Source organism: Dunckerocampus dactyliophorus, chromosome 2 (assembly GCF_027744805.1).
Source record: "Dunckerocampus dactyliophorus isolate RoL2022-P2 chromosome 2, RoL_Ddac_1.1, whole genome shotgun sequence".
In the NCBI taxonomy this organism is placed as follows: domain Eukaryota; kingdom Metazoa; phylum Chordata; class Actinopteri; order Syngnathiformes; family Syngnathidae; genus Dunckerocampus; species Dunckerocampus dactyliophorus.
Window position 1 is genome coordinate 2,556,634 of NC_072820.1, and position 20,057 is coordinate 2,576,690.

At 42.1% G+C, this 20,057-nt stretch overlaps 1 protein-coding gene across 13 annotated transcripts in view; it reads right to left on the bottom strand.

Moving 5' to 3' along the window:
- carmil3 (capping protein regulator and myosin 1 linker 3) overlaps positions 1–20,057 on the bottom strand; it is a 109,709-nt gene that overhangs the window by 50,347 nt on the left and 39,305 nt on the right. For 12 of the 13 annotated variants that reach the window (XM_054755365.1, XM_054755329.1, XM_054755383.1 and 9 more), the window contains exons 9-14: positions 15,434–15,509; positions 15,252–15,340; positions 13,234–13,328; positions 11,681–11,767; positions 7,032–7,141; positions 6,860–6,937 (exon numbers count right to left, since the gene is read on the bottom strand). In XM_054755365.1, the coding sequence (XP_054611340.1) occupies positions 6,860–6,937; positions 7,032–7,141; positions 11,681–11,767; positions 13,234–13,328; positions 15,252–15,340; positions 15,434–15,509 (535 nt within the window). The remainder of the gene's footprint in view (positions 1–6,859; positions 6,938–7,031; positions 7,142–11,680; positions 11,768–13,233; positions 13,329–15,251; positions 15,341–15,433; positions 15,510–20,057) is intronic. The other variant, XM_054755418.1, reaches the window with a different exon arrangement.

The window sequence follows — 20,057 nt, forward strand, 5'->3', positions numbered from 1 at the left end:
GTTCTGCAGCAGGACAATGATCCAAAACACACCAGCAAGTCCACCTCTGAATGGATGAAGAAAAACAAAATGAAGACTTTGGAGTGGCCTAGTCCAAGTCCTGACCTGAATCCTATTGAGATGCTGTGGCATGACCTTAAAAAGACGCTTCATGCTGGAAAAGCCTCCAATGTGGCTGAATGACAACAATTCTGCAAAGATGAGTGGGCCAAAATTCCTTCACAGCGCTGTAAGAGACTCATTGCAAACGCTTGATTGTTGTTGTTGCTGCTAATGGTGGCCCAACAGTTATTAGGTTTAGGGGGCAATCAATCACTTTTTCCACACAGGGCCATGTAAGATTGGATTTTGTTTCTTCCCTAATAATAAAACGTTTCATTTAAAAACTGCATTTTGTGTTCAGTTGTGTTGTCACTGACTGATCTGAAACATTTAAGTGTGACAAACATGCAAAAAAAATAGAAATCAGGAAGGTGGCAAACACTTTTTCACACCACTCTATTGCAATCTACTAATTTAATTTCTACTCCTTGATACTCTTCTTTATTGTGTGTGTATGCATTCAGCCCCGCTTCAACCCATCAAGACAAAAAGACTGAAGGACTGACAAAAGGGCTCACTCTGTTCATGCTACTGTTCTATGGAACAAAATGCGCCAGGGAGCTGAATGCAATGCACAGAGTGAACCCTCTTCCTGCCTGTTTGGTGAGAAGACGAGGAAAACAGACACGCTTGCACACGCCAGCAAAATTATGGAGTTCATTTTCATTTACTATGTGATTAAATTCATGAATTTATTATCGTCCCAGGCCTTGGGCACACAAGTATTTTTTTCTTCTTCGTGAAATCTTGTCATGTTTTAATCTCGCGAGATCTTGCGACACACCTAGTATCTGTCAGGAAAGGCTACGGATCCCCGCCAGCACGATCAGTTATGCACTACGAAACAATCACACAGCACTGAATCAAAGTCAAGCTTTGAAGCTTTCTCACACCTCCGAGAATCACTCAGGTTATAAAGCATTTTACAAATCGGGTTCCCTACCTTCAGTGCCATCCATCACACAAATGAACTAATCACGCATTCTTGGTACATCCACACAGGTTAAAACTACCGTCAATCATATTCATAATTCAATCCAGCAGAGCAGCATTAAAACAACGGTGTCCCAAAGACAATTTAGATGACGGATAAATGACAACTAGAAAAACTCTGAGGGGAGTAGTAAAGAAAGAAAAAAAAAGTGATGGATTATTCCTGTAGAACAGCGGTGTCCAAAGTGCCACCCAAGGGCCACTTGCAGCACGCCATTCGTTTTTTTATTGGTCCGCGGCACATTGTAGGAATAAAATTTAAATAGATCAATCCATCCTCTACCGCTTATCCGAGGTCCGTTCGCAGGGGCCAGGATCCTGGAGCGTTCCCAGGCCAGTTCAGAGTCAAGTTCAAGCGTTCTGGAGGCATCCTGACCAGATGCCTGAGCCAATTCATCTGGTTCCTCTCAATGCGGAACAGCAGCAGTTCCACTCCGAGTTTCTCCCAGATGACAGCGCTTCTGACCTTATCTCTAAGGGAGAGCCGAGCCACCCTATGGAGAAAACTCATTTCAGCCGTTTGTAACCTCAATCTTGTCCTTTCAGTCACTACCCAAAGTTCATGACAATAGGTGAGGGTAGGAACGTACATCGACCAATAAATTGAGAACTTTGCCTTTCGGGTCAGCTCTCTCTTCACCACAACGAGCCGATGCAGTCGACATCACTGCAGGCACCAATCTGCCTGTTGATCTCGCGTTCCATCCTTCCCTCACTTGTGAACAAGACCCCAAGGTACTTACAGTAAACTACTCCACTTGGGGCAGGATCTCACCCCCGACCCAGAGATGGCACTCCACCCTTTCCCAAGTGAGAACCATGGACTCAGACTTGGAGGTGCTGCAAAAACTTTTAAGAAAAAGCCTGGAGAGAAGGGTCCCTCAGATAGTTGAATCTCTGATTCAGGAGGAGCAGTGGTGGGCAGGGTCATTAACGGTGCATGGGACTTTGCCCAGTCTGCATGTGTTGTGTGGATTTGGAGAAGGCATTCACCCGTGTTCCTCGAGGAATCCTGTGGGGTGTACTCCTGGAGTATGGGGTACTACACCACCTAATTTGGGCGGTCCGATCCCTGTATAACTGGTGTAAGAGACTGGTCCGCAAAGCCGGCAATAAGTCAGACTTGTTTTCAGTGAAGGCTGCCCTTTGTCACCGATCCTGTTCATAAACTTTATATCCAGAATTTCTAGGCAGTGAGGCTGCAGGATTATTTCTTGTGGATGACGTGGTCCAGCTGGCTAATCTTCAGCGCTCACTGGGTCCGTTTGCAGCCGAGGGTGAAGCGGCTGGCATGAGAATTAGCACCTCCAAGACCAAGTCCATGGTTGATGCACAGGAAAGCGTGGAGTGCCATCTGGAGTTTAAGACGAGATCCTGCCCCAAGTGGCGGAGTTTAAGTACTTTGGGGTTTTGTTCACAAGTGAGGGATGGATGGAGCCCGGGATCGACAGGTGAATTGTTGCCGTCTCCAGTGACGCAAACTCTGCATTGGTCTGCTGTAGTAAAAAGGGAGCTGTGCTGAAAGGAAAAGCCTTCCATTGACCAGCCAAATCTCCGTTCCTACCCTCACCTCTGGTTCTCAGCAGGAGATGAGGTGGCCCGGGCATCTGGTCAGGATGTCTCCTGAAGTCCTCCCTGGGGACGTAGAAAAGAGAGACTATGTCTCTCAACTGGACGCCTCATGCATCTGAGAAACTGGATGAAGCTGCTCGGTCCGGCCCTGAACCACCCAGTTTCTTTCATTCTTTCAACTGTGAAATAACTATCCCAGTCAGAAAATCCATGTAACAATTTCTTTTATTTGAAGTGGATAGAAGCGATTATAATGCCAGCGTCGGAGAGAACGGTAAGCCCACTAGACAAGGTCTAGTGTGAACCCCAGTGATCTCTAAAGTGAAACAGAGTTCCTCTTCCTCATAGGCCTGCTGTGCAGGTGGTCCCAATTAACTGTTTTCTGGTATATTGGTCTGATCAGGTATCAACCAGTCCTTGGCGAGGAGACTGGGCGTCTCAGCCAGGAGAGGAAAAGGGTGACTCATAAACAGTAGTATGTACTAACTGAAACTATGTTTGTGTGCGAGATTAAAAAGAACACGGTGCATTTGTTCCAAGTGAGATACATACTGTAGTGTACAAGCAAATACATGTTGCATTGCCCATCTAGAACCGAGTGGGAAAATATTCCATTCCTAACATTAGACATTGCAAAGGTTATTACAAAATGTGGATGCTGCACTTCTTTTTTTGGGAAGAAAATGTAAAACCCGATGCCAATATCAACCGATATTACATTTTCATACCAATATCAAGCCGATATTATCGGACATCCCTAATTAAATGTTATTTTAAGAAACTAGTAGAACGTTACATTGGTCAAACCTAAATCAAATGTAATTGTATTTTACAAAAAAGCCTTTTTAGAAAATAAAAATTATAGAAAAATATCAAGGTCACCCACTGCGCACGCTTTGTATTTTCAGTATGCGGCCCTCGGTGTAAAAAGTTTCGACACTTCTGTTCTGCAACAAATCACTTGAGGCGGAACTAAGAAATGCAAGAAGTTTTTTTTTTTGAGTCAGTCATACAAAACACAGAAGGGGGTAAGTTTGAGTTACAAAACCTGAAGGAAATACAAAATATTTGACCACTCTCCCCCACAATATGGAAAAAAAAACAAATTAGTGAAATATCATTTGTAAGAATTTGTCTCCCACCAGCAGAGTGTTGCGCTTGTAAAATCTTTCAAGGCGCATTAAAGCTCGGACGGGTGTGGATGCGTCAATGTAATTATTCTAGTTGAAAGACTCATAAACCGGGTGCAAAGGTGTATGACTCATCTCTTATTCCCATTAAAAACAAGTGCACCTTGACGCGTAGCTATTTGGATGACCGATTCAGCAAATTGCAGAAATGAACTGTTTTGTGCTGCGCGGACACTTTTTGCTTGTCCGAATATATCAAAGGCTCAACTGGAACTGCATTTCTTTCCCCTCAGGTTCCCCTCTGTCCTGTTAAGTAACTGCAATTTATGCTGTTTAAACCATGTACAATATTTTCTGCAAGGACTGTAATGTGTGTGTGTGTGTGTGTGTGTGTGTGTGTGTGTGTGTGTGTGTGTGTGTCAGCCTTAATTGTGAATTATATAAAAAAAAAAAAACAATATCAGGAAGATTACGACCATCACCTTGCTGGAGATTTGTGATTAAGCATCCGCGGGTCTGCAAATGTTTAGATTTTTAGTATTTAAAAAAAAAAAAAAGTAAAGCTGCGACAATTGATCGATGGTTATCCAATTAATCCACAACTATTTTAGTTTTCCAGTAATCGCCTTTTTCTTTTCTGATATGCAGCGGACCAAACCACCAACGGTTTGTGTTTGGACGGATGATGATTTGGTCCGTCTCGGCCAAGGGTGTCCAAAATTAAAAGTAGAATTTAACAAGAAAACTTTAAAAAAAAAAAAAACAACAACAGCAAAAATCATAATAAAAACAAGAATACAGCCAAAATATTAAGAGAAATAAAGTTATCTAACTATGGAGAGAAAACGTTGGGAAAATTGGAAAATTGGAAAATTAAAAACAAAACAGCAGAAATTGAGAAAACAGCTGTAATTTTACAAGAATTAAATCAAAATATTCTCACAAGAAAAAAAATCATTTTACGAGAATAAACTGATAATATAATGAGGTTAAATACTGTCATTTTGGTAGCACAAAGGTGAAATATTAAAGAAAAAACACAATTTTTAAAAGTCATAATAGTATGAGAAACAAAACAACATACAGTTGTCATTTTTGGAAAATTCCCTTGAGGAATAATATGGTAATAACATGGTAATAACAAGGTAATAACATGGTAATAACATGGTAATAACATCTTAATATTGCAAGAAGAAAATGTATAAAAAGTATTTAAGATGAAAGTTGAAATGCTTGTAAAATAAAAAAAACAGCAGAGATGGAAACCACAGCTGCAATGAGAATAAAGTAAAAATAGTAAGAGAAAAAAAGTTGTATCCTAACACGAAAAAGTCTCAATATGACATGAATAAACTTGTAAGAAAAAAATTAATTTTAGGAGCAAAGAGTTGAAAAGGGTGGAAAGCTATAATATTATGGGAATAAAGTTGAAACTTCATGGGAATACCGCCATAATATTATGAGAAGAACATTTACAAAGGTTATTCAAGAAGAAAGTTGAAGTATTTGGCAAAAAACAGCAAAAATGGATAAAGCAAGTGCAGAGAACGAGAGACAGATAGAAGCCCACCTCGAGTGCTGATCTTGCTATTACTGTATATACCTGCAGCACTACTATTATACACCGTAGACAGATATAAAGTATCCATGTAGCAGTCTATCTATTATGCCTGTGAATATTATCATTCATCCAGGTCATTGTATTCTCAGGTCATATCTATCGATTAGAAGGGCATTTTTTGCAGAGGACTCTCTGGCGGATCCAACCGGGTATGTCGCCATTCGAATGTTTGTTTTTTTGTTTTCGTTTTTTGTACATTCAATTAGCGGTGTTTTGTCAACCCACCACGTCCCCTCCTGCCTCCCCAAACAGGGTTAAGCAAAGCATCGGCGAAAGTATGAGCTGCTTGTGGACTGTGGCGGGCGGACCCGCTGTCGCACGTACGCCGTGGTTGAAAGTCTACAAACTCCAACACTTTGCATAAAACCACGCCCACAAATGTTGCTCACATTAAAAGTTACAGATGTCCGCCATCTCTTGGCGTAAAGTATTAACTAAATAAGGCGCCCTATTTGCAGATATGCCTTGTTAAATTCAGCAATTATCCGACTTTGGCACTTAAAGGGGTAAGTGTGATACGGTATCACGTCAACACTAAAAAGTAAGATGTAGTACGGACAGCACTCAACCTCTAAAGTAAGATCCAGACTATAGCGTGGTTCATTCAACCTTCCTGCAATTGCACCGTGCTTAGCTCTCTGGCTGCTCGCAGGGGCAGACACATTTAAATGTGTTCACTGAACTCTATCAGCATCCATTTACTTGCAAGAGGATGCCTTGCCACCCAGAAAAGCACACAGTGTACCATTTGCCTTGTTAGGGGTGGGGGGGAAGGCCATCAAAAACGACCACATTGAGTGAACTGGATGCAGCGCAGGACTGGCAGATGCTGGTGGATGTGGGCAAGGGGCTCACAGTTCCACCAGTGATAACAACAACAACCTACACTGAGGCCTGACCCGATCCTGTGGCCCACCTCGCAGTGCACAGTGCAATACTGCAAGACTGATGAGGGACCTGGGCATCAGCGGAGAGATCCTTACTGGTCTCCCAGACAAACTGGCCTGATGTAGAGAGGGGGGTGGTTCTCCACTGCTGAGCCCACTGGAGACGTTGTGGGCAAGGCAGCGAAACTTTAATGAAAGGTCTTCCACGTCTCTGTATGCTCCCAGGCGTAAGTTTAGTTCAGGGAGGAGGACGCCCCTGCTGTGCACAGTCCACATGCAATTAGGATGATTTTATCATCACGTCCTTTGTATCACCAATGTCGCAAACGGATGCGCTAATGCAGCAAGACACCATTTTGTCTCGGTGACCCACATGCTAAATTTAGACATAACTCCGACAATAGCATCCCTGGGAGGTGACGGTGCATCGCTATCTCTGAAGACATGATGCACACAACTTCTCCAGTGCGTTTTTGTGTGAGGCTGATTTGTATTCTGCGTGCTATACCCTCACAATGAGTTCAGACAGCATGTGCCTGGTTAAGGGTACAAACCGAGTCCACTGTGCAGTCCGTTCCAGACAAGTCCAAATGGACTAGACAGTTGGGCTGGGCGAGGAACAGGTAGAGATTCTGCAAAAAAAAAAAAAAAAATCACAGAAAACCATTCATGTAGCTTGAATGAATGAATGCTTGAAGGTAAAATGTATTGTTGCATGATCCTCACTGTGGCATCCTCTCCTGACAGAACCCCGGGGTTTTTACTCAGGTCCAGGTGCAGCAGAGAGTTGGAGTAATCGTCACTTGAACACAATGCCTGGGACAGAGACACCACACCTGCCAAAGGAAAAGAGGAGGGGGATGGAGTTAGGCCAGTGTTTTGGTCATCGAGAACCTGATGTATTTATTATTGTTAGAATTTAGATTTATTAGTATTTATTTCATTTTAGCTAACAGTACAAACCGCTGGATGAGCTGCTGAACTAGCTTTGTTAAAGCATGAATAAAGACACTGACAGACTTGCCAACCTTGAAGAAATTTCTCCTTCCTGTCTCTCACATCCGCCCCTGACAGCTCACCATCCCCCCCAACGAAGCCCCCGCACCACTATTGGAGAAGTGCTGAGATAAACGCTATACGGTAGATCACCGATTTTTGCGAGGGCGACGTTCCGGGACCACCAGCGAATGGCGAGTAATTGATACGCACATAACAATTTCTATCTTTGTCGCTTGGCCCGCTCCACCCCCTCCAAATTCTCCTTCTTGCTTGACCTTGACGTTCTGTAACTGTAATTATTGGAGTAGATTTAGCTCCAAAACCCTCTCCTCCTCTCGTCATGCAGGGACTACAGAAACATTTCCCTTTGAGACACAGCTCACTCCACTCCCTCCAAATTCTCCTTCTAGCTTGACGTTGATGTTCTGTGAATGTTGTAATGATTAGAATAGATTCGGCTCCAAAACCCTCCCCTTCTTTCTTCACGTGGGGACTACTAAATGGCAAACAATTTTGAGTAATTGATATGCACATAAAAATTTCTGCCGTAGCCTCCTGGCTCGCACCGCCCCCTCCAAATTCTCCTTCAAGCTTGACGTTGATGTTCTGTGACTGTTGTGATTATTAGATCAGATTCGGCTGCAAAACCCTCCCCTTCTCTCTTCATGCGGGGACTACTAAATGGGGAAAAGCTGAGTAATTCATAGGTACACAAAAATTTAGATTTTTTACGTCTGGCTCGCTCCACTGCCTGACTGTTGTAATTATTAGATTAGATTCAGCTCTACAACCCTCTCCTCCTCTCTTCAGAAACGGACTACTTTCCAGGACCACCAGCAAATGGCGAAAAACCGTAAGTAATTGATACGCACAGAAATATTTCCATCTTTGGCTCACAGCTCGTTCCACTCCTTCCAAATTTCCCTTCTAGCTTGACATCAGATCCAGCTCCAAAACCCTCCCCTTCTCTCTTCATGCGGGGACTACTAAATGGGGAAAAACTGCGAGTAATTGATACGTTCATAAAAATTTATATTTTTTACGCCTGGCTCGCTCCACCCCCTCCAAATTGGCCTTCTACCTTGATGTTGACGTTCTGTGACTGTTGTAATTATTCAATCAGATTCAAATTTTAGGAAAAAAAAAATTAACAAAAAAACAAACAAAAAAAATCAGCAAATTTGTGGGGCGTGAATGCTGAATTGCGAATATGCAGGGATCCACTTTACGCACTTTAGCCACTGAATCATCTGAAAATCAGTGTTTAGACACAACTTCTCCACAGTTAAACAAACAATCCAAACAAACAGAGGAAGAATGGAAAGCTCTGCGCCACTAAATAATCCATCAGGGACTGTTGAGCTCTTAAACCCGTTTTTGGATGAGGCCCCCCAATCTCTTTTCAGAAGAGTGCCCTGAAAACTGGAACAAAAAAAACAAAAAAGATATCCTTCTCTAAAATGATTTCCTTATACAGCTACCCGAAGACCTGATGGGGGGAGTCGTTAAAACCCTCACCCACACACAATAATGCAAGGCACAGCATGCCATGTGGGATACATACATTCAGATCACAACCAGATGGGAGAAAAATAATCAAACATCTAATTTGTAGTGATTTTAGAACCACGTTACATTTAAACTGGGCCAATTTCCATTCAAAACATACCTGTGTATTATTATTAAAAGCTTTAAGTGCTCCCAAAAAAACTAAATCCTACTGTATTCCTGTGACAACAGACCCACATCACCCACATACCACATCTATTTATTCAGTATTACATTTTAGGATGCCTCTCTGGATTTGGGAAGACGCCAGCCACTGCATGTGCCACTCTGAAGTGGGCAAAGCGCTAATCTTTTCATCCCTAATTTGCAGCAATTCGGAGGGAAATGAGGGGAAGCGGGGAAAGGGCGTCTAATCTCTTCTCCATCTATCAGCTGCTTGTCTCGTCTCGAAGGAGAGATTTAGAGGCCGTCCAGAATGTGTGACATTGACGAGTATATGAGGGAGCCAGGCCATGGCTGCACTTCAGCACATCTTCAAAGACAAGCATACAGGAGTGAAAAAGTGTTTGCCCCCTTCCTGATTTCTTCTTTTTTTTGCATGTTTGTCACACTTAATTCTTTCAGATCACCAAACAAATTGCAATATTAGTCAATGACAACACAACTGAACACAAAATGCAGTTTTTAAATGAAATTTTTAAAAATTTTACTATCAAGATTGAAGAGTTTTATTGTCATATGCACAGTAAAACAGGTAGTTCTGCTATGCCAGGCGCAGATTTAGAGGGCCCGTTTTGAGGCATCCACGATTTTTTTTGCCACAATAAAAGCCAACAAAATGATAAACCATCCCGGATTCCAGTCACCCAGTCCCAGTGAAGGTACATGTTCTGAATTATGGGCGCGTGCTATTCCTGAACCCACCGTCAGGCTGATCATTGACATTGGACATTGAACGTGTGCTGTACATGGCTATTCAGGTGCAGCTGCAAAATAAAGGTTCTGGCATCATGACCATAAGGAAAACTGTTGTCTATTCTCTATGAAAATGAACCAGAAAAGCGATCCCCAGTGACATAAAATTATACTCAAATCCTCGGAATTTGCAGCTGCTTCAAATTGGAAAATATTTCAATAAATTGAGCTAAAATGGGCTTCTCCTAGTACCGGTCATTTTACAATATATTCCAAGGGCCGCACGGTGGTCTAGTGTTTAGCATGTTGGCCAACACAGGAACATCCCGGAGATCGGGAAGACCTGGGTTCGATTCTCTCTTGGGCATTTCTGTGTGGAGTTTGCATGTTCTCGCCGTGTGCGAGTGTGTTTTCTCCGGGTACTCCGGCTTCCTCCCACATTCCCAAAAACATGCAGGTGAGGTTAATTGGCGATAGGTATGAATGTGAGTGTGAATGGTTGTTTGTCTGGCGACCAGTCCAGGGTGTACCCCGCCTGTCGCTCGAAGTCAGCTGGGATAGGCTCCAGCATGCTCCCGCGACCCTAATGAGGATGAAGCGGTATAGAAAATGGATGGATGGATATATTCCAAGGATAAAAATAAACTCTTGAAATTAAGGACATAAAATTGGCCTCAGATATCACTAGATTGCAGGAAATGAGGTCTAATTTTAAAAATTTTTCTGGGGGAGGACCCCCAGACTCACCGCTCCATTTCCAGCGCCTTGGCCTACGGCCTCGGCTACAACCCCCTTTTCAAAAAAGTCAGATCCACCCCTGTACACAATGAAATTCTTGTTCTGTTCATTCTCCCAAAAAAGAAAGAAAACACAAGAAAATGAATAAGAACATAAGAAACATAAGTACCAATAAATTAAGCAACAAGAAGAGAAGAGACATGAATACCAATAAATAAATAATAAAGTGCTATGAGTGTGTGCGTGTGTTGCGTGCGGCGTGTGTGAGTGCTTCGTTGAGAAGCCTGATGGCCTGTGGGTAAAAGCTGTTTGCCAGCCTTGTGGTCCTGGACTTCAAACTCCTGTAGCGTCTGCCTGACGGTAGGAGTGTGAATAATGAGTGTTGTGGATGTGTGCTGTCCTTGATGAGGTTGTGTGTCTGCGTAGGACTCTAGATTTATAAATGTCTTGCAGTGAGGGGGGGGCCACGCAATCGTAGGTGAAGAGCGTGTAGAGAAGCGGACTCAGCACACACCCCTGTGGGGTCCAGTGCTCACAATTCTTGAGCTGGATGTGCGATTGTGGACTCTGACTGACTGGGGCCTGCCTGTTAGAAAGTTAAACACCCAGTTAGAGAGGGAGGGTGACAGGCCAAGTGTAAGTTTGTGGGGGCTGACAGTATTGAATGCAGAGCTATAGTCTATAAAAAGCAATAATCCATCCCACCTCACAGGTGTGCCGTATCAAGATGCTGATTAGACACCATGATTAGTGCACAGGTGTGCCTTAGACTGCCCACAATAAAAGGCAACTCTGAAATGTGCCGTTTTGTTTTATTGGGGGTGCCAATAAGCCTCCTGGAAACACTGGCATCAAGCATGCCCAAACCCATTTTTGGGCATGCTTGACAATAATGGTTCAGCTGCTCATTACTGACTTCTTGTTTTGAAAATGTCATTTCTATTTTAGGGGAGTTTTGTGGTATTTTTTGAGCTATGCTCAAACTTTTAAAAAGCCTATTTCACTTTAATGCTTGTTTGCAATAAATTGCTTATTGAACTGTTTTTTTCCCCCCTTCTCCGTCCCATTTCTTCCTTTTGAATTTTGAAGCTCTACTTACAGTAGAACCTCCTTAAGATTCAACAGTGCCAAATGTAAATGATTGCAATTTTTAAACTGGTCTTACAATTTTGATCAGTGGTGTGAGTGTCTGACAAACAGTAAGTGCTTCTTACCTTTGGAGGACAAGGAGGTCTTGGAGAGATTCAGGAGGCGGAGGCCCTTGTTGAGCCGACACACTTGTTGAATCAGGTTGGAAACTCCTGGTGTGAAGTGTGGGGGGATGCAACACAAATGGGTGAAAAGCAAACTAATTGTCAAACTAATTGTTTTTTTTTTTGCCCGTGATAATTAGGAGAGAATGACTGGACTGGACGGATTTGCTGGACTGCACGCTACCATTTGCATTCTGTGTCGGCAGCAACGGTACGATTCTATTGTGCCCCACACGCCAAAAGACCAAGACCCCCATTTCTACCAAAATGCAATGGCTTGTTCTTGGAAAATATTCCAATCTTCCACAAAATCTCAGCGAAATCAGTTGTGTTGTGACAAAACAACCAAACCAATAATCGACGGTGTGAAATATCTTAATTTTGGCTCTGATTTTCTTGCCTGGACTTTTTGATTATCAAAAAAATGTTCTGTTGACTTTTAAAACATACGTCACAGCCCAAGTTGCTGTACATTTTGGGGTCGTGGGTCGATCACAGCTTTTGTGTTGACTTGATGTTAAAGCAATGGGAACCAAAAGTTACTATTTCCCGCTATGAAATTCGCTCTAACTTCTTTAATACTTGGGGTGGAGAAGTGAATGAGGTATCAAATTAAAGTTCAAGACATGTTTCATCAGACAGAATTAATCACGGACTTGATTGATTTAATTCAACCTGTTAATTTATTCATTGTTAATTCAACCTGAAGTGCTTGTTGCACTTTATTCAAATAAAATATGAATGCATTTGCCATTAATTGTTCACTTGTTTGTTTGTATCCATGATTAATTTATACCTGATTTCCTTACAAAAAAACAAGGGGGATCTGGGAAAATTATTCAGGTATTTATTTCACAGTCAGACTGGTTGAATTTGTGGCGCAAAAGTTACTGAATCGATTTAAAATTACTGAATCGTTTAGGATGGTATCGTTCAAAACGAACCAATACCGTCCTTGAATCGTTTCGGCAACCACGAATCGTGATACAAATCGAATCGTAACTAAAAACAAATCGTTACAAAACAAAAAGGGAAAAGTGGGAGTCGATAATACAAAAAGGGAAGAACTCTGATGGATTCATTTTGTGAAAAGAAACATCAGCTGGCACCATCTACTAATGAAGTACATCATGAAGAGAGCAGCCCACACACACCTTTTTGCTGCTCAATGGTAGCCTCACTCCACATGCCATCAAAAATTAAAGCAAAGCCACTTGTAGGCAATAGACAAACATACGAACACTTTGTCCATGATGCTGGGTGGAGACACGTAACTATTCTATGTGACAGACTCAAACAGACAAGCCTGCATCAGTTGCTGGCTTCTCACTATAAGATTATGTAAGTATTCATTACACACACACACACACACACACACGCTACACCCCCACACACCAACTCTCATGTAAAGAGTGATTTGGAATTCTGCAAAAGCAACCAAAAGTCGAGATGAAGCAAAAGATCAAAGATGACACGAAAGAGCGTGAGGAGGAGGAGGAAGCTGAGGCCGGTACCTTGGTTGTCAAGCGTGTTGTGAGCCAGGTTGAGAGAGTGAATCATGGAGGCTGGGTTCTCTGAGAGTGCTGAAGCCATTTTCTGGGGAAAATCCCTGCAGGAAAAAAAAAAAAAAAAAGCAGTTTATTCGAGGGAATGACAACATTTTCATGATCAGCGATGGGGAAGGGGAAATCAATTGTTTTTTTTCTCCCCCCATCGTATTTTTAAAGCGATGGGATACTGTGCGCTCTCGGAATGTTCTGAACTCCTGCTTTGACGCCAGTGTTGTACGTGCCATAGTGCCATGATGCTCTTCCTTAAACCCGCCAACCGAATCAAGAGCGCCCCTGCTGGTTGAAGGCAAGTAATGCGCTCTATTTTGCCCCAGTTGTTTCAAGACTGATCAACATTCAATTCCACTGACAACGACAACGTTCAGTGCGTCAATTGATTCATTTCTATGCCCATCTCCAATTCAGTCCGAGGCTAAATATGAAGAGGTCAAGACGGAAAGATTTCTTGATTGGATCCTGCTTCCGATTATGTCAAATGTCTGACTGGAATGCTCTTTTGCACAATATTACGTCTGTTTTGCATAGGACTCATGAACAAGTCACCATCATTTCCCATTCCCTTTAAAAGGCAGACGGGCTTGCATCGTGGCCGACTGCTTTTTACAAAAAATGATATCGTTAACTTAGTTGTTTATTATCCTCCACTACAGTACACGCCTGATCATAACCTTAAAACCAGCTGAAAAATTGCAATAATTGACATTTGGCGCTGTTGGATCTTCAGGAGGTTATAAGTAAAATTTCTAAATGTAAATCGATGTTTCCAGGAGGCTCGTGGGAATGTTGCTCCGGGTGGTGAAGATGGCTTCACGGAGGGCATCCACTGTCTGGAACTGATGTCCATTTTTGTAAACTTCTCTTGCCATCCATCCCCAAATGTTCTCCATTGGATTTAGATGAGGGGAACACGCAGGACGGTCCAAAAGAGTGAGTTTGCCCGAAGTCAGCTGGGATAGGCTCCAGCATACCGCTGCGACCCTAATGAGGATAAGCAGCATAGACAACGCCTACCATAGTTCAGGCTCGTTACAGCTTCTGGTGGTGTTTTCTGACAAGTTAGTCACGTCAGAATAATAATTAATTCCGGACTGAATACTTGATGCAGCTCATGCTTGACTCAGATTCTACCTCAAGCGGCACCAAGCGGAGTTGAGTTTGAGGGCCCAGCTCTAGGCTCTCTTTTTCAAAAGAGCAACTAGCGACAAATCTAGCACATTTTTTTGCTGTTATTAGAAGACTTTTGGAGACTCTAACATGAAAGCACGCATCGCTCTTCTCAACGAGCAGCAGGTGCTGCTGTGGGCCCCTCTCATATCTTAAAGCACTCACAAGTGGCTTCGTTTTGCTTGTGACATAAAAAAGAAGCGACAGAACAAAGTTCATTTCCGTTTCTGCACATTCGTTTTGCTTTTCATGTTTTTGCTCACTTTTTATGTCCCACAGCGGCCACAAAATACCAATATAAAATATCAATTATTCATGATTACATATCATGTTTGCGTATCCTCTGAGCTCCTTTTTCATCCTAAGATGTGAGTGCATGAATATGTTATGTTTAGTGCAAAGAAATGTGTATATCTCAACTTCAATAAATGTTTTCATCGTGTCCCAAGACATTCGATCCATTTGCATGGTTCCAAAATGAGGAAGCTACTCTTCAGTAAGCCGTCTACAGGGAAACAACACCGCTGCCGGGAGGCCGGGAGATTAGAAATCAATAGCAGAGTTTGAAAGGTGTGGAATAAAGAAGAACTCCAACCGAACAGGTCAAGCCGGCGACGGAGATGAGCTAAGGCGCGAATTCGAGGCGCTCTCCAGAATTGCACATGAAAAGCAAAGATAGAAGAGAGAGAAGAGAAGAAATGCAGTGAAGCAGTGAAGGCTAAACGGTGAATAAAAGCAGCGGAACAAAAACAACTTTGATGCGAAGGTGTGTTGGAGGATGTCAGGAGTAAACCTACGACTTCAGTCCAGCATTTTCCAGAGTGAGTTCTTCCAGACTGTTGGACTTGCTGACTGCATGAAGGACCTGGTCCACCACCTCTGATCCCTGAAGAAAAAGAAATTAAAAAATTGATATGATTTTCAAACAGAGGCTAGCAAAAAAGGTTTTCGAAGTGTGGAGGACTGAAGTAATAGTTACAATGCGCATGTCTTTGCAGTACAGCTTGGTGAACCAGGTGTTGTACGCAATGGATGCCACAATCACAGCCAGATCCCTGGAACACACACACACACACACACGCACACACACGCACACACACGCACACACACGCACACACACGCGCACACACACACACCAGATCCATAAATAGGCCAAATCAATCTCCTGGAAACATCAGTCACAGATTCATACAGTCACATTATTGCAGCTTAGCTTCTTTGTGGCTGCCTGTGCAGTTTATCATCGACACAGAGAGGACACAGCGGGCCGAGACGTTGTCTGAAAGATGACTGATACTGCTGTGACAACACTAAGGAGCAGCAAGGAAGAAAAAAAAAAATACAGAGAAAGACCGAGAGATATTGCGATTGATTGATGGGTCGGCAGATTCTGTGGTGGAACTACACTGCGATCTCAACTGCTGTCCTCAGACGCAGCAATGAAAGCTGATAGTTTGGTGGAAGTCCATGACTTATTTCTTGCACGATCGTCAAACCACACGACACAGCCGCCTTCGGTTTCAGGTGGGTCCAAGACCATTGCTACACCTGAATGCAACACTAACGACTAGAGAAAAGCTGCATTGTGAGAACAGGGCAGCCAGAAGCCAAACAGACTGAACTATGGCATGGCTACTATGAATGATAACACAGTAATATGGAAGTGGCAGTGTGCAAGGCTATTGGAAGCGCACATTAAGTGCTTTATACCTGGCAATCCAGCCAACCTTGGTGTTCACAGCGTCAGTGTCAGCGAGTGATGTGTGGCTGGTTTTTCCATCGGTCCCTTTCACACGGTCCCTGACATGATTCATCAACTCTGCTTAAATGTTATATACTGTTTGTAATTATGTTCTACATTGTTAGATTTCTGAAAGCGAACGGTAAATTAGCAAGAGTGACATTTATAGTTGATGGCACCACCCATGAAACGATCTCGCAGCTCAGTCTCATTTCCAGAAGTGACGTCATCGCGGTGACACCTCCCAGCCAAAGCAGACCAAACAAACGCTTCTCGAGGTAGATGGTTGACTTGGTATATACAGTATATTCTTCATCAAAATAGTAGCCATGCCAAGCTGCCGTGGTGCTGCTGGATGTTCACAATATCCGAGTGACACTGTAAGTTTGCATTCTTTTCCAAAAGACGAAGGTTTAAAACAAGAAAGGACAAAGCAACTGCAGTGAACGAGAGACAGATGGATGTCCACCTCGAGTTCTGTTCTTTGCAGTGATCATTTCACTGACGACTACTTCAAAAGGAACACGTTTACAAGAAGCTTGTAAGTACGTTACAAACACATTTTGAAAAAGGATGCTATTCCACCAGAACACAGGAAAAAAACAAGACAATGAAGAACGACCACTACATCAAAGTTGGCACAAGAGAGCAAGTCATGTCTTGTTTACATAGTCTTCCCAACACTATTCCATGACAGTGCATTCTACATGTTATATAAATATCTAATCGGCTAACACTTATGCTTGACGTGCCACATATACAATCAACCCATGCTCATTAAGAAACTGATTTAAAACAATAATCGAATAATACGCAACTCCATTGTGATTTGCGCTTGCCATTCTGACCTGGTCTTCCACGGCCAAATGTGGTTCGTGGGACATGCATTATTTTTTGACTCGGTTAAATTTAAAAAAAGTTTGTTTATCCAGTCATATTTTTTCATTGTACTTTTGTTCAAATTAAAATCTTGTCTTATTCTCGTGGACCCAATCCCGTGCATCGTCTCGTCTCGTGACACCGCTACTAACGACTGTTGTTGGCTGGCAGAGGCCTCACTCCACTTAAAACTATGGTTTTGCACCACAAAAACAGTGAAACCAGCTTTGTTTGGTTTGGTGCCTCTACCTCAAAGGAGAAACCCTTTGGATCCTTCACCATCCCCTCAGACTAGAGCTGTCCTATCTAGTCTTCGAGTATGAACTGATGATGCCTGCTCTCGGATGACAAGCAAAACGTCTGAAACAACCTGAACCGTCCAGCTGCAATGGATTCAATGATGACTGAGAATATTTACAGGCATCCTCAAAAGACAGGCAGTACGCAACCTTTGTGGAAATCTACACTCTCCAAGTACTCTTGCTGTGGATGTGATCGTACATTCGTGGGTTGTTAAACCCCACCCAAGTGTGTCCAGCCCAGCCAATCCCACAGTGCCCCTGCACGGCCTGCCGACAGTGAGGGGAGACGCACAGAAAGAGAACAAGCCCAGAGGCAGACAAGCAAATACAAGAAACAAAGACAAAAAAATGTGAGCAAGAGTGTGATTTAGCCAGGGGGAGCCCTGTTGCTAGTGAGTAAAGCATCTTGGACTTTAATACATGTTATACTTTAGAGGAGTAAAACCGCTACAGGCTGTGCACCAGCTGCCACAGCTGAGCCTGCATGTGTAACATGATGCACAGTGTCAAAATTCATCATCAACACAGACTTTTGATTTACGCGTTGACGGTAGGACGTGTAATCGACCTCTGATGTCTCACACATGCAGCCTGTTGGTCTATCTTGTTCTTGTTTAGCACACAATGACATGTAGTAAGTCATCTTTCTTTCCTTACTTCATGATATGTTCATCCATCATATTTGGAGCATACAGCACCAGTCAAAAGCGGTGTAAAATTGATTTATTTATTTTTTTTAATCATTTGTGGATCTCTGTAATTCTTAGTTTCAAAATGTGCGGTGGGATTCTTTAAAAGAGTCACGCTGCCAAAAACTGGGACTATTCCAGATTATCACACCTTTTAGGAAAAGGTGTGATATTTGCAATTATGAAATGCAATGTGCTTTATAGAAGTGCTGTCCTTCTATACCGTGTGGCTGTTTTTTAATTGGCCCATGGCAGATTCTAAAAACAGAATTTAGAGAATTTAAAAAAAAAAAAAAAATATGGAAAAATCAACTGTAACTTTACAAGAATAAAGTCAAAATATTAAGAGAAAAAGTCGTAATTTTAAGAAAATAACTTCATATGAGGAAAAAAAACTTCATTTTCGTAGCATGATGTTGATATATTAATAAGTATTTTTTATTTTAGTCATATTATCAGAAACAAAGTTGTAATTTTTGGGGGAAAATTAGGTTGCAGAAAAAGTTAGTGTTACAGAAATTAAGTCAAAATATTATGAGAATAAGTCATAAATAGAGAAGAAAATTTACTAGTTGGAAAATAATAATTAAAAAAAAAAACAGCGGATGGAAAAAAACACCGCTGCAATTCACGAGAATAAAGTCAAAATATTAAGAGGAAAATGTTGCATTCTAACAAGAGAAAAGTTGCAATTTTATAACAAAGTTGTAATACTATGAGGAAAAATAATGTCATTTTAGCAGCATAGAGTTGAAATATTAAAGTTCTTTTTTCTTTCAAAGCTGTAATACTGTGAGAACAAAACAAAACAACATAAAGTGGTAATTGGGTTGGGGAAAATGTTGTAATATTTAAATAAAGTCAAAAAAATGTTGTGGGAATAAAGTCAATGTAACAGGAAAAGAGCATTTATGAAGATTATTTAAAAAAAAAAATGAAATATTTGGGGAAAACACAGCAAAATTGGGGAAAAGACAAAGTGGAGTCGATAATAACAACAGGCTTTTTCACCTACTGTACATGGCGAAGCTGAGATGCATATCTATACAAAATATCAAAGGGGTCCTTTCATTTTTCATTATGTGGCCCGTTTGCGCACCCCTGCCTTATAGTCTCCCTCATGTGTCAACAGATGATGTTCTATGTGTTTAAACAGAATCCTTTGCGTAGAAGTCCTCTATGCACTTATCACCAGATTCAAATAGCCTCGGGTCTCTGGGCATGCGAGTCTGCCCTTCATTGTCTCTGTCCTTCAAAATGACTTATTTTACACATTTTAGCATGAATAGTCCGACATTTTCTCGAGAAGCCATCTTTGTCAGGTTCTATTGATTTGTCTCCTTGCATTGTTAAATTGTACCTCTCATTATTCTGAAAGAACTTGTCTCGTTTCTTATCCATTTAGGAGCTTATTCCCTCGACAGCACCAACGTGGAACGGAGCGGAGGTGGGTGGTTGGGGTACGTGTGGCTAAGGGGCGCGGCCCCTGTTAACAACCACATTTTTAGAGGTAGCATCAGAGGCAAAACAGAGGCAAGGCAGTGACTGTGTCAAACCACCACACGGCGGTATAATACATGTTTCAGACTTTAAGGACTGGAGACGATAAGGTAAGGTGTCACTGGAAAAGCCAGCATAGTACAAGTTGAATATATCTCTTAAATTAGAAATGCTTGATATTTGCTTTCTTACGGATATCCGATACTGTCCTGCACTTCATTTCCGATACCGATATAGGCATCAGAACCACAACACCCGAACACAACAACGTACTTGTATTTATACGTCATTTACGTTTTTTTGCGCAAGAGGCTAAAAGAGGTGATGACGCAAATCCCCACTATTGTATTTGGCTTTACAGCAATTTTAAGCCATAAAGACGGCCAAAAGGTGGCAGAAGTGCATTTGATATTCAATATTAATGAACGGAATATTTTTGTAGAACTTATTTCAAAACAAAAGTGTTTCAGGCCGAGTAGGGAAGAAGGACAA